This window comes from Rana temporaria, chromosome 11 (genome assembly GCF_905171775.1).
Source record: "Rana temporaria chromosome 11, aRanTem1.1, whole genome shotgun sequence".
NCBI lineage: Eukaryota > Metazoa > Chordata > Amphibia > Anura > Ranidae > Rana > Rana temporaria.
This window is the reverse complement of record NC_053499.1, coordinates 75,889,714-75,904,148: the sequence shown is the minus strand read 5'-3', so window position 1 is coordinate 75,904,148 and position 14,435 is coordinate 75,889,714. Positions and strand designations below refer to the sequence as shown.

At 46.5% G+C, this 14,435-nt stretch overlaps 1 protein-coding gene across 3 annotated transcripts in view; it reads left to right on the top strand.

Annotated features, from left to right (window-relative positions):
- RPGRIP1L (RPGRIP1 like) overlaps window positions 1-14,435 on the top strand; it is a 361,700-nt gene that overhangs the window by 136,542 nt on the left and 210,723 nt on the right. For all 3 annotated transcript variants that reach the window (XM_040328736.1, XM_040328734.1, XM_040328735.1), the window contains exon 8: window positions 9,273-9,419. In XM_040328736.1, the coding sequence (XP_040184670.1) occupies window positions 9,273-9,419 (147 nt within the window). The remainder of the gene's footprint in view (window positions 1-9,272; window positions 9,420-14,435) is intronic.

Here is a 14,435-nt window from a genome sequence, read left to right as displayed (position 1 = left end):
TTAAATGGGATTTTTTAAGTTACGCCAGGTTTTTGTGGATCTGGCCCGCTATGCCTGTTTTTCCCCCTAAATTCAAGGATTATGTTTTTTTTTTTTTTTTTATCAGATTGTCTTTGGTATGTCTGAACTTCCCCTTAGGAATCTGTTTTGTTCTGGGAGTACGATTTTTGTTCTGCGCAGCATGCATTTCTTCTTTTTGACCACAATACCTAGAATTCATTTTTCTTTCTTGTGTTTGAGTATTGCATTTGGTCCACATGTTTTTTGCCGGGAAGATTGGTTGGTCCCCAATTTTCTTCAGGTAGCAGTTCCCCCTAGCAGTGATTGTGTGTCCTGCTCTTGAACACAAAATTGATCCTTAGTGCCTTCCTCTTGGCCATGGCAATTATCACTTTCTGTTTGCACTTTTTTCCTTCTTGCCTTTGATTTGGGTGTTGATTCCTTCAGATACTATTTTGTAGAATGATCTACAAAATGATCTGTGGGGCCTTTTGGTGGCTGTTGCCCCCATCTTGTTTTGGGCTGCTTTTGGACATCCAACGGTTTGAGAATTCCTGTGTCTCTCAACAAAACAAGAAAAGGGCGCCTCTGAGTATGTATCATAAGAATAATTTAATAAACAACAACATCCACTCACATGGAGAACAGGTAAGTTGCATTCAAATCCGGTTGCTGGGCTGAAGAGATGAAAGTGGGACTGCAAGTCACAGCAAGTCCTGTAAAGCTGGCACCACATCAGATCCGTGCAGGATGGAGTGGGATGGCTGAGCACAGCGTGGTTTTCTTCAGTGATCCAGACTTGGGCATATCCTAGTCTATCAGGAAAAATCCATCTGATAAGAATATGGGGCCTGATTCCCAAAAGAGATACGCAGGCATAACTGCTGTTCAGTCTGTGCCTAACTTTGGAAACGATCCTCAAAAGGCTTTTTCCAAAGTTAGGCAGAAAATCTGACATGTGTAAGACACTTACACGGTCAGATCTTAGGATGCAGTACCGCATCCGCCGCTGGGGGCATTTCTCATGGAAATGCAGCTTTGAGTATGCAGATCCACAAAGCTTTTCATCAGCTTTTCAGCACTGTGATTTCTGCGTAAGTTCCCATTTGCTTGCGCAAAACTAGGGCTGGTTTTACAATGTGGAAAGTTAGTCACACCTTGTAAAGGCCCATTCAAGTGACGGCATTTGGTATGCATTCCTGAGGGAGAACTCCACGGCAATTTTTAAATTCAAAACCGGCATGGGTTCCCCCCCCAGGAGCATACCAGGCCCTTAGGTCTGGTATGGGTTGTAAGGAGACCCCCCCTACGCCGAAAAATCGACGTAGGGGGTCCCCCTACAATCCATACCAGACCCGTATCCAAAGCACGCTACCCGGCCGGTCAGGAATGGGAGTGGGGACGAGCGAGCGCCCCCCCCCTCCTGAGCCGTGCCAGGCCGCATGCCCTCAACATGGGGGGGTTGGGTGCTCTGGGGCAGGGGGGCGCACTGCGGGCCCCCCCACCCCAGAGCACCCTGTCCCCATGTTGATGAGGACAGGACCTCTTCCCGACAACCCTTGCCGTTGGTTGTCGGGGTCTGCGGGCGGGGGCTTATCGGAATCTGGGAGTCCCCTCAAATAAGGGGGCCCCCCACCCTAAGTGAATGGATATGGGGTACATCGTACCCCTACCCATTCACCTGGAGGCAAAAAGTAAAAGTTATTAAACACACAACACAAGGGTTTTTAAAATAATTTATTAGTCTGCTCCGGAGGCCCCCCCTGTCTTCTTTATTAGCTCTAATACCAGGGGGGCTTCTTCTTCCGCTCTCTGGGGGTCTTCTCCGCTCTCCGGGGGGGGGGTTTCTTCTTCCGCTCTCCGGGGGGGGGTCTTCTCCACTCTCCGGGGGTCTTCTTCTATCTTGGCCGCTCTCCGCTGTTGACTCGGTTCTTCTGCAGCTGTCCGGTGCCTTCTTCTTCAGCGCTGGCTGCCTGCTATCTTCGTGTGTTAGCTCAATTACTAGCAGGCAGCCATCGCGGTCTTCTGTGACGTCAGGTTCTTCTCTTCTGTTCTTCTCCCCTCTTCCGATGTTGACTCGTCGCCTCTTGTCACTGCAATGATGGAAGCGCGCCTTGCATCCCATTTATATAGGCATCACCGTCCCATCATGCTCCGGCAGGTACCCACGTGGTGGGTGCCTACCCACGTGCACCCACCACGTGGGTACCTATCGGAGCATGATGGGACGGTGATGCCTATATAAATGGGATGCAAGGCGCGCTTCCATCATTGCAGTGTCAAGAGGCGACGAGTCAACATCGGAAGAGGGGAGAAGAAGAACCTGACGTCACAGAAGACCGCGCTGGCTGCCTGTTAGTAATTGAGCTAACACACAAAGATAGCAGGCAGCCAGCGCTGAAGAAGAAGGCACCGGACAGCTGCAGAAGAACCGGGGTTCGCCGAGTCAACAGCGGAGAGCGGCGAAGATGGAAGAAGACCCCCGGAGAGCGGAGAAGACCCCCCCCCCCCGGAGAGCGGAAGAAGAAACCCCCCCCGGAGAGCGGAGAAGACCCCCGGAGAGTGGAAGAAGAAGCCCCCCCTGGTATTAGAGCTAATAAAGAAGACAGGGGGGGCCTCCGGAGCAGACTAATAAATTATTTTAAAAACCCTTGTGTTGTGTGTTTAATAACTTTTACTTTTTGCCTCCAGGTGAATGGGTAGGGGTACGATGTACCCCATATCCATTCACTTAGGGTGGGGGGCCGGTATCTGGGGGTCCCCTTATTTGAGGGGACTCCCAGATTCCGATAAGCCCCCGCCCGCAGACCCCGACAACCAACGGCAAGGGTTGTCGGGAAGAGGTCCTGTCCTCATCAACATGGGGACAGGGTGCTCTGGGGTGGGGGGGCCCGCAGTGCGCCCCCCTGCCCCAGAGCACCCAACCCCCCCATGTTGAGGGCATGCGGCCTGGCATGGCTCAGGAGGGGGGGGCGCTCGCTCGTCCCCACTCCCTTCCTGACCGGCCGGGTAGCGTGCTTTGGATACGGGTCTGGTATGGATTGTAGGGGGACCCCCTACGTCGATTTTTCGGCGTGGGGGGGTCTCCTTACAACCCATACCAGACCTAAGGGCCTGGTATGCTCCTGGGAGGGGAACCCATGCCGTTTTTTTCTTTAAAAATTGGCATGGAGTTCTCCCTCTCAGGAATGCATGCTGAGCGACGCTGTCATTTTTTTTTATAATTATTTGTTTTCCCTGCGCGTATATTTTTTTTCACCCGTCGCAACTTTAGTGTCCCGTCGCAATCCACAAAGCCCGGCGTCAATTACGTTTGCGCGCTGCACGTCGGGAAAATTACGTCACACGCATGCACAGTACGGCCGGCGCGGGAGCGCGCCTCATTTAAATTTTAAACGCCCCCCGGAGAGAAGGACCGCCTTGCGACGGCGGCACTTAAGTTACACGGCCTGAAATTTCTAGGTAAGTGCTTTGTGGATCAGGCACTTAGGTAGAAATTTTAAGTCAGTGTAACTTAACTGCTGAAAGTTAAGTTAGGCAGCTTTTTGGGAATCAGGCCCACGGGTTCCAGGTAAAAAGTGTAGTGGAGAGTGACAAGAGTCAGTGGTTATGGCAAGCCGCACTGTGGCTTTGGTGTGCGCTCTGTCTCTGTAGATTGAAAAGTAAACACGGCCATGTATTCAAAGTGAGACTAGAGGAGCATCACAGCACGGCGCCCGGCAATGACATCACACACATGCGACATGTTTCGAAGCTAGCAAACCATTGATGGAAAAAAGGCCGCACCTCTTTTTCAAGCATGCTTGACTAGGATATGCCCAAGTCTGGATCACTGAAGAAAACCACGCTGTGCTCAGCCATCCCACTCCATCCTGCACGGATCTGATGTGGTGCCAGCTTTACAGGACTTGCAGTCCCACTTTCATCTCTTCAGCCCAGCAACCGGATTTGAATGCAACTTACCTGTTCTCCATGTGAGTGGATGTTGTTGTTTATTAAATTATTCTTATGATACATACTCAGAGGCGCCCCTCTTCTTGTTTTTTTCCTAGTATACCGGAACCGGCTTTTGGTTTTCTTGGTGGCTGCCCTGACTGATACCCTACCATATAGTTCTATGTGTGCATATATATGTGTATATACACACCTTCTTACCTTTGCCCTTGGACTATTGGGTACCACTACTTGAGGTACCTGTGTTTTGCGCCTTTTTTACTTGTTTTGTGTCTCTCAACAGATGATAAAGAAAATATATTTTTTGTACTTGCCACATGAAGTCAATTGAGGGACACAGGTCCCGTCCCTCTAAGTTATTGTAATGGTTGCACACAAAACTGAGGCATGGTAGTTGGAGGTGGGTTAATAAGGGTGTTGGTTTTAATTTTTTGTATCCCAACCTCCTGTAGGCAGTGGTATAACCCTAACTTTGGGAATTCATGAAGTCCAATTTTCTTCAATGAAGATTTTACTGAAAAAAATATGCATTTTTACTTTTTTTCAGCATTTTTCATATACAAGTCCTATGGTTGACCCTGTTTTATTTTTATTTTTTTCTGTGCTGAGTCAATGCACGTGCACCCAAGCTGTACACTATGCACTAGTGTTTCCTATGCTATAAGTTGGGACCCAAACTGGGTCACTGATGTGTACATGTTGGCAGTCTGGGGGATGTAAAACTGCCTGGTTTTACCTCCTTATGACCTTACATGTGAATAAACCCTTACAGTCAAATAAATCCTTACTTGAGGACTATTCTGTCTACTGCCTGCTCTTTGAATCATCATTCTATTCTGTGGCCTTTGGTTACCTCAAGGTCAATGTCAACAGCAAGGTAATCTCAGAGCCCACAAACTGGATATGTCCTGCAGTTTAGATAAATTCAAACTGTCAGAGACTTTGAAGACTAGGCACTCCCAGGTCCTGTGCCTTAACCCCCATTCACACCTAGGCGTTTTTACGCCTGTAGCGCTACGCCGCTGCCGCCAGAGGGCTGAAAACAGATGTCCCTCTATGGAGATGGTTCACATCTCCACGCCGGACGCCTGTCGCCTGCCGCCTGCCGCGTGAAAAAAGGTCCCGGACCTTTTTTTCAGGCGTCTTCGAGCGTTCGGCTAGGAGATGGGAATCATCTCCATAGAGGGGGTCATCTTGGGGCACATCTAGGCGGACAATACCGGCGTTTTGTCGCCGCAAATCGCGGTACAAAACGCCGCTATTTTTACCGCGATTTGCGGCGACAAAACGCCGCGATTTCGTCCGCCTAGATGTGAATGCAGCCTTATACCACCTGCTGGAAGTCTTGTCCTCCCATTGTTGTGCAACTTGTTTATATAGCCTTGCAGGGATTCTTAAACGTTTTAAACTGGGAACCCAAATAAGAAACTTGTTGGAGTCGGTTCACACTGGGGCAACATGACTTTCAGCATGACTTTCAGAGGCAACTACAACACTACTTCAGCATGAACCACAGGGCGATCTGGGGCAACTCCAGGCGATCTGGGGCGATTTACAATACGACTTGAAGTCGCCTCCAGGACAGGGAATGTTAGAAGTGGCCAATCAGAGCCTCTAAGCTCTTTTGACATCATTCTTCCTGTTTCACTTCTTCTTCCCTGTTCCCTGTTTTTCTGTGTCCAAAATGTTCCATGTGTGTTAAGTAATGTCAGCTGTCGTAGCAGCTGGTTTGGCAGTATTGATCTATTGATCAATAAGGATCTATTGATCCTGCCAGGGATATACTGTTGTTAGGGATCTATTGTTGTCACATGAACTATTGTCCCTGTCAGGGATCTACTGTTGTCAGGGATCTATTGTTGTTGTCTGGGGAACTCGTGTTACTGTTAGGGATCTACTGTTGTGAGGAATCTATTATTGTTGTCACATGAACTACTGTTCCTGTCAGTGATCTACTGTTGTTATAAGGCAATCTAATGTTACTGTCCGCGATCTATTGTTGACAGGGGATCTACTGTTCCTGTAAGGGATCTACTGTTGTCAGGGGATCTATTGTTCCTAACAGGGAACTATTGTTGTTGTCAGGGCATCTATTGATCCTGCCAGGGATAGGGATATACTGTTAGGGATCTATTGTTGTCAGGGGAACTAGTGTTCCTGTTAGGCATCTACTGTTGTCAGGGATCTACTGTTGTCAGGGGATCTATTGTTCCTCCAGAGATCTACTGTTGTTGTCAGGGGAACTAGTGTTCCTGTTAGGTATCTACTGTTGTTGTAAGTGAATCTATTATTCATGTCATGGATCTATTGTTCCTGTCAGGGATCTACTCTTATCAGGGATCAACTGTTGTTGTCAGGGGAAATAGTGTTCCTGTTAGGGATCTACTGTAGTTTTTAGGGGATCTATTGTTGTCAGGGGAACTGGTGTTCCTGTTAGGGATCTACTGGTGTGAGGGATCTATTGTTGTTGTCACATGAACTATTGTTCCTGTCAGGGATCTACTGTTGTCAGGGATCTACTGTTGTCAGGGATCTACTGTTGTCAGGGATCTATTGTTGTCAGGGATCTATTGTTGTCACAGGAACTATTGTTGTCACAGGAACTATTGTTCCTGTCAGGGATTTATTGTTGTCAGGGGATCTAGTGTTCCTGTAAGGGATCTACTGTTGTTTAAGGGGATATATTGTTGTCAGTGGAACTGGTGTTCCTGTTAGGGATCTACTGTTGTGAGGGATCTATTGTTGTCAGGGGATCTTTTGTTCCTGTCAGAGATCTACTGTTGTTGTCAGGGAAACTAGTGTTCCTGTTAGGTATCTACTGTTGTAAATGGATCTATTCTTCATGTCATGGATCTATTGTTCCTGTCAGGGATCTACTCTTGTCAGGGATCTATTGTTGTTGTACTAGTGTTCCTGTTAGGGATCTACTGTTGTAAGGGGATGTATTGTTCCTGTCAGAGATCTACTGTTTTCAGTGATCTATTTTTGTCAGTGGATCTATTGTTCCAGTCAGGGATCGACTGATGTTGGAAGGGGGATATGTTGTTCCTGTCAGGGATCTACTGTTGTCAGGGATCTAATGTCAGGGGAACTATTGTTCCTGTTAGGGATCTACTGTTGTTCTAAGGAGATCTTGTGTTGTTGTCAGAGATTTATTGTTCCCAGGGGATCTATTGTTCCTGTCAGGAATCTACTGATGTAAGGGGATCTATAGATCCTGGTAGGGATATACTGTTGTCAATGATATATTGTTGTTGTCAATATGTTGATCTACTGTTGTATGGGGATCTATTGTTCCTGTCAGGGATCTACTTTTGTCAGGGATCTATTGTTCCTGGCAGGGGATCTATTGTTGCTGGCAGGGGATCTATTGTTGCTGGCAGGGGATCTATTGTTGCTGGCAGGGGATCTATTGTTGCTGTCTGCAAGGTATCTATTATACTGCTTGTCTTGGTAAAAAGTTCTATACAAAACTGTTAGTACCACAAATCGCTAGAAGGGGTAGTCTTTGGAGGGGTTGGAAACAAGGCATGGTGCTCAGAGCTGGGTAGGGATGTAGACAAGGGGGAGTTCATGCACCCATTCTCTGTGAAAACAAGTGGCCTGTATGGAATTACAACCATCATGCCTAGTCAAGGAAAACAGACATATAATAAAGGTTAAACTTACATTTGGCAGTGCGGTCGGTCTGGGACAATACATCAAAATCCTCAAAGGACAGGCGACAGATATCCAGCCAGGCATTGTCCCTCTTCAGTTGGTCCTTGTAATGTCTGTCTTGTCATACAGACATGGTCTCTCCTTGATGAACCTTATAAGAGACTCATTATCCACAGCCTCTCTTCTATTCCCTTCCCTGGCTCTGGTAGACATGGTGTATAGAGGTATACAGAGACAACGTCTAAACTGAAAGTAATCAGTGTCTAGGAAGGTGGGGGCTGCCTGGGGACAGGGGAGTACCTGGGTGCTTCTGGGTAAATTCCGCTCTGCTTCCTGCAAAGTTGCCTCATTATGTACAGGGATCAGACTTGGAGAATGGATACAAATCGCCTAGAAGTCTGATTGAAGTAGTACAGAACCCTTTTCTGAAGTCGGAGCAAATTCAGTAGTGTGTATTAAGACGGCTCCATTCACTTCCATTGCTTTTCTGGACAGCGTGACTTGGGGAGACTTGAGGCGACCTGAAGTCGGATAGCAGATCGCCCCGGTGTGAACCGGCTCTCACTGTACTGGGACCCAGGAAGATAATGTTTCCTGAACTGTCAGAATAGCCATTCAAAAACAAATAATGCATAATCCATATGTAAAAAAAAAAGTAGTAAGTGCAGCTCGGTATTTAGAATTTATCATGGGGTGATCAAGAACAGGGAACCGCTGCATAACATTGCCTAAAGATGTACTGTATTCTAAGCTGATTTTGCCTTGAATTTATATATTTTGCGTAGTCAAAACACTGATTTTAATATAATTATGTATTTTATATTTTTAAGCTTTCTGCATTATTCTTAAATACTTTGTTTAATTTCATCATGTGGGTGTTTTGTTACAAGCTTTTTAAATGTAAGGCTCCCCCCACAAAGAACACATTGTGACCTCACTTCTCCATTCCTATAGGCTTTAATAAAGCCAAGGGAAATAAAACCTTAGTTATATTTTCTCTTAACCGTAGAACTTTCCAACCACCATAATGGCTCTTCACCCTACAACTTTACCTGGGTAGTTGCTTCCACCCCTGGGAGGGGTCTCCACCTACTCACTCTAATTACCTATACATGTTTGTGCCATCATTCATAGTGTGCTATCGCTTGCCACTGATCTGCTGATTTTGCTGTTGGAAACAAAATCAAGTAGCAACCCATCCCAAATACTTCCTTGACCCAATTTGGGTTTCATACCTATTTTAGGAAACACTGCTTTACACCTTGACATTATATTTAATCTAAATTATGGATATGTGATCTTTGTTCAAGATCTAGTTACTTCTGTTGGCCTGGCAAACAGCACCCTGCTGATTCTGACAGACTATGCATTTGTTGAAAGGTAGTCAAGATTGACTCTTGACTGCACTGGAATGCAGATTACACAATTGTTTTCTTATGCTTGGGTGTTGAATATTCTAGTTATTACTTTTATTTACTTATAATACTTTTTTTTTTCTTTTGGACTACAGTTGTGTAGTCCAATGTGATACGTAAACAAATGCACATCAGCATGGTTGATGATTTGCAAAGATGTTGAAATTCTAATTGCTTTTAGATTTTTATTTAATAGATTTATGTGCTCTCATTTTTGTATTTCTGATATTTTTCTTAAATCAGCATTTGAAGACCGTGAAGTCTAGTCAAGATGCTTTCCTGAATGAAGTAGACAAGCTTAACAGCCAACTGAAAGAAGAACGTTTGAAAAGCTTCCATCTTGAGAAACAGTTGCAGTCGAGCACATTCTCTCAGAGAAGAGCGGAAGAGGTTTGTTTGAAATTTTTTATTTTTGTGTGCTTATATAACTTCATCTATAACTGATAGAAATTGGAATTGTTTGGTCCCCATAAATACAATAAAGGATAACACAAAATCATGTACAGATTAAAAGCATGGTGACAATCCATACAAATCACCAGTATACATGTAATAGTCCCAATAGAGGAAAATCGCAGTAGAATTGTGGGTCATGAAAAGCGTCTCAACTATTGCCGCCTCGTCGGGAGAAAATCTGTAATTTAATTAACAAATGATCAGAAGCTATACAATTAACCAAAGCAACAGTATAGTATTATGTACATGGGAAAGAGGGGAAGCAAGGGGGGGAAAGGGAGGGAGGGAAAATTAGGATGGGGAGAGGGGAAGGAAGGGGGGGTGTGGGGGCAGGAAATGAGGGGTGAGGGGGAATTGGGTGTGAGGGAGGGTGGAATGAAGAGGAGGGGAAGGGAAAAGGAAAAAGGGAAGACAAGAAAACTGAGGAAAGAGGGACAGAAGGGGGGAAAAGCGAGGGTGGGGGTAGGTAATGGGGGGGTGGGGTGTTAAAAGGAGGAACAAGGGGGGAAACAAGTGAAACATAGGGGGAATGTGTAAAATAGAAGGAAGAAGTGGGAATGGGGGGGGGAGGGTGGAGGTAAGTGAGTGAGGGGGTCCCGGGGCATAAGATCCAAATGTGGACTGCTGGTTTCAAAGTTCAGCAGGTGTTAGGGAGCACTACAAGAAAAGTAATGCAGCTGGGGATGTGTTGGGATACACACTAGGGCCCGGATTCAGAAAGAATGGCGTAACTTTCGGCGGGCGTAGCGCATCTCATATATGCTACGCCGCCGTAAATTAGAGAGGCGAGTACCATATTCAGAAAGAACTTGCGCCCTAAGTTACGGCGGCGTAACGTAAATGGGCCGGCGTAAGCCCGCCTAATTCAAATTATCAAGGCGAGTGAGTGAAAAACGTATATAGCGCTGCACATGCAAACTGAATCGCCTCTGGACGCTTGTTGACCATTTCTCCTTTGACCTCAAAAGAGATGAGTTTTGATCTTTCTCCTAAAGGCCAAGTGGTTCTCCTCCAACCGAATGGAGGTTGGTAAAGTGTTCCAAAGTCGAGGGCCCAGGGCAGCAAATCTTCTTTCTCCTTTGGACTTGTATCTGGTTTTTGGGGATTTGGAGTAGATTTTGGTTAGAGGATCGCAGAACTCGATTGGGGTTGTAAGCCTTTAGTTTTTCGCATAGATATTTGGGGGAATTTCCCAAAATACATTTATGCGTCAGACAAAGCGCTTTGAAAGTGATTCTGTCTTTCACTGGCAACCAGTGAAGGCTTCTCAGTGTCATGGAAGCATGAATCAGACGTACAACACAAATAAATGAATAAGGGGATTTTATTGAAAATCAAATAGCAAGATCAAAGTCCACGCTGACGATCGAAACTGCCAGAAGAGTCGTCCAACAAAGCCAGGGTCGATGGCCAGGGATGGAAGTCAGCCAAGCCGAAGTCTGTAGCCAGAGACGGGGTGAAACGAAGCCGGGAATCAGGAACCAGAAGGAACATCCGTAGCCGGGTTGGTCACCAGGAGCAAGCAGCACGATCATGGATGAGGTATCAGACGAAAGGCCCAAGCAAGGAAATGCTGCAGCTGCCGTGATATATATATATGCTGAGCAGTCAGCTCCTCCCAGTGGGAGGGAGGAGCCGCAGGGTGAGGCAGGTTACAAGAACCCCATGAAGCAAGATGGCTGCCAGCACATGTCAGTGAAGAGAAGCCTGCAAAGAGGTAAGACCATGACACTCAGTGAGGGTGAGATTGATTCCCAAGGTTTTTTCCTAGTCACAAGTCGCGCGGCAGTATTCTGAACGACCTGCAGGCGAGTGATTTGGTACTTTGGGAGTCCGAGGTACAGGGCATTTGCATAGTCAAGTCTGGAGTTAACAATTGTTCACACCACGACTGCTATGTGCTCTTTGGGAATAAATGGAATAAGTCTGCGTAGTAGGCGCAGCAGATGGTGCGATCCGCTGACTACTGACCCTATTTGTGCATCCATTGTCATGTAGGTGTCAAAGATGACCCAGACACTTTTGACTTGGTGCTAGGGGTGATGATTTTGCCCAGAATGGGCGGAGGTGTCCAGGTTGTTGCCGGTTGATTCTTTAGATTGGCGTGAAACAGGAGAAGTTCTGTTTTCGACCCGTTGAGTTTAAGATAACTCTTTGTCATCCAGTTCTCTATCAAAGAGAGGCATTTCTCTAGAGCGAGATGATGATCCTTTTTGTTGCAGATGCGAAAGTACAATTGTGTGTCATCCGCATAAGAGTGGTAGAGCAGCTTTTGGCTGCTGATGATTTCAAAAAGGGGGCGAAGATAGATATTAAACAGCACCGGGGACAGAGGGGATCCTTGAGGGACTCCACATGATACCGTGCGTTTTTCAGAAGTGAACGGTGCCAGTTTCACTACTTGTGATCGGTTTTCCAAAAAGGAGTAGAACCAGGATAAGTCACATTCCGCAACTTTGGCTACTTCAACTAGCCGAGTCAGCAATAGTTTGTGGTCTACTGTGTCAAAAGCTGCGCTGAGGTCCAAGAGTACTAGAAGACAAGATTCTCCTTCGTCTGCGGCCTCAAGAGCATCATTCCATATTTTGAGCAATGCTGTTTCCGTCCCGTGTCCTGGACGTGTTGTATTACAATGAGCCGTGACCCCATGTAAATGAGGGGCCGAACGAACGGCACATTCGCCGTCCGTGGATGTATCCCAGTGCGCATGTTTAAATCACGTCGGCTAGAATGCCTAAGATACGTCGAACACTGCCTACGACGTAAACGTAACTTACGCACAGCCCTTTTTACACACGACTTACGTAAACAACGTAAATTTCTATGGTCGTTCCGACGTTCATACCTTAACATGACTTACCCCTGCTTTATGAGGGGTAAACTTACGCCGGTCGTACGCCTTACGTAAACATCGTATATTAATACGCCGGGCACAAATACGTTTGTGAATCGGCGTATCTAGGTCATTTGCATATTTATAATGGGAACGCCGAATGCGTCCAGCGTAACTATGCGCCCACGATACGCTGGCCTAGGCAAGTTACATCGGACGGCTGAAGCCATGTTTTTGGACGTATCTTGCTTTGTGAATCGGCGCAAAGATGCGACGGCACACATTTGAAAAATTACGGCGGCGTATCTGGAGATACGCCGATGTAAATGCTTTCTGAATCTGGCCCTAGGACACCAAACAAGCAATCCTGATTGGAAAGGGACGAGGATACACAAATGAATAAATAGGGGGAGTTTAAGTGCCTGCGTCGCTGAGAACAGCAATCAAGCAGTGACCAACATGGCAGGTATAATGTGTACTTACAGTTCAAATGGTAGCTAGCCTGTGTTCCCAGGGCCCCAGTGTCTATAGTGACGTCGCTGGGTCAGACCTTCCGCATGATGCCATGCTCAACCATGTTGCGCATGCACACAAGTTCAATGGCCTATGGGTGGAAGCCCGTGCCAGGACGTGTGCAAGCGAGGGGAACAGCCCCAAGAGGGCAGGACTGCCTCACTCGCCAGGGAGGTAACCTAGCCGCCACAAGGGGGCGCCAAAGATATTCAAACCGACGCAAGGAAAAGTAAGCAGCTGTGCTCAGATAAAGCAAGATTGTAATAAATATTTTTTTATTTCACCTTTACAGCGCTGTCACACCTATATTGTGTTTTTTCTTTTTTTTTATGATAATGTAATTTCATTTTTGTAAATGTCTTAATGCTGATTGGAAGTCAGGTTAGGGGAAAATTCCTGCCATTTGCTTTGTTTAAAGAGGAAGTAATCCCTCATTCAGTTTTTTTTTTTTTGTAATCCTTCAAGAGAAAGTCATAATGAGCTAGTATGCATAACATACTAGCTCATTATGATTGACTTACCTGAGATCGAAGCCCCCGAAGTTCTCCTCCGTGCCCTCCGCCACCGCTGCCATATCTCCTGCGATCTTCTTCCTAGTATCGCCGCTGGCCAGAGCAGCGATAATGTCACTCCCGCGCGGGACCGGCAGATCCCTGTGCATGTGCGGGATTACGGCATTAACCCTGCATTAGCCCAATCGCAAAAAGTGCACGCTCGGTGCGCCTACGCAGTTGTCGGTGCAGTCCGTGTAGGTTAAGGAGATATTTCTTGCACCTACAGCCTTAATCTTGGTTACCTGTAGGTGCAAGTTGTAAGGAGGTGTTTACAACCACTTTATGGTCCTCAATGGTTTGATGAAGAAAAGACCAAATCGCTGGGCAAATAATCAAATCTGGGAAGTTGCCTGATTTGGGTTTACATTTTTGTTGGGATATTAGGTGGCATTGAGGATGAACCAACCACTGGGAGGGGAAAAGGAGGGACTGTAGTGCCACTGGTGACTCCCGTGGGATCCAGTTGTGAGCCGGGGGGGGGTCATCAGTGGCACCCTCATGGTATAAAAGCATCAGATCACATAATGCACAGAATTCCTCCATGGTAAAGTGCCTGGTGTGTTCAGTTAGTTTGCGCTCAAGGGGGATATTTTGGCCTTGATCACAAATAAATTTGAATGTTGAATTACGTGCAAAAAGATATAGATCTTTAATAGTTTTGGTGATGTGTAACGCATCAAACGGCAAAAGACCAAACCAAGTTGCAAAACTGATAGTTCATCAGGTGATAATTAAATGGTGAAGTGTTGAGAGGACTGTTCCTCCAGTGGCCTCCGGGGAGGGGTCTCCTGGTGTATGTGCAGATTGGTGTTTGGAAGAGTTTTTTTTTTACCCTTCTTAGGTGCTGCTGGAGAGGTGCCAGCACTTTAGCCTGAACGTTTGCGTGTTGCACTAGACGTGGAAGAACCTGTGGGGCGAGAACCTTTTGGGTGAGAGACAGAAGAGTCGGATTCATATTGATCAGTCGCTGGGTTAAGGGGTTGAGTTTCCCTTTTGGAGTCCTCTCCTACCATTAGATCTCCCTACCCATTTATAGGCAAAGCCTTCAGA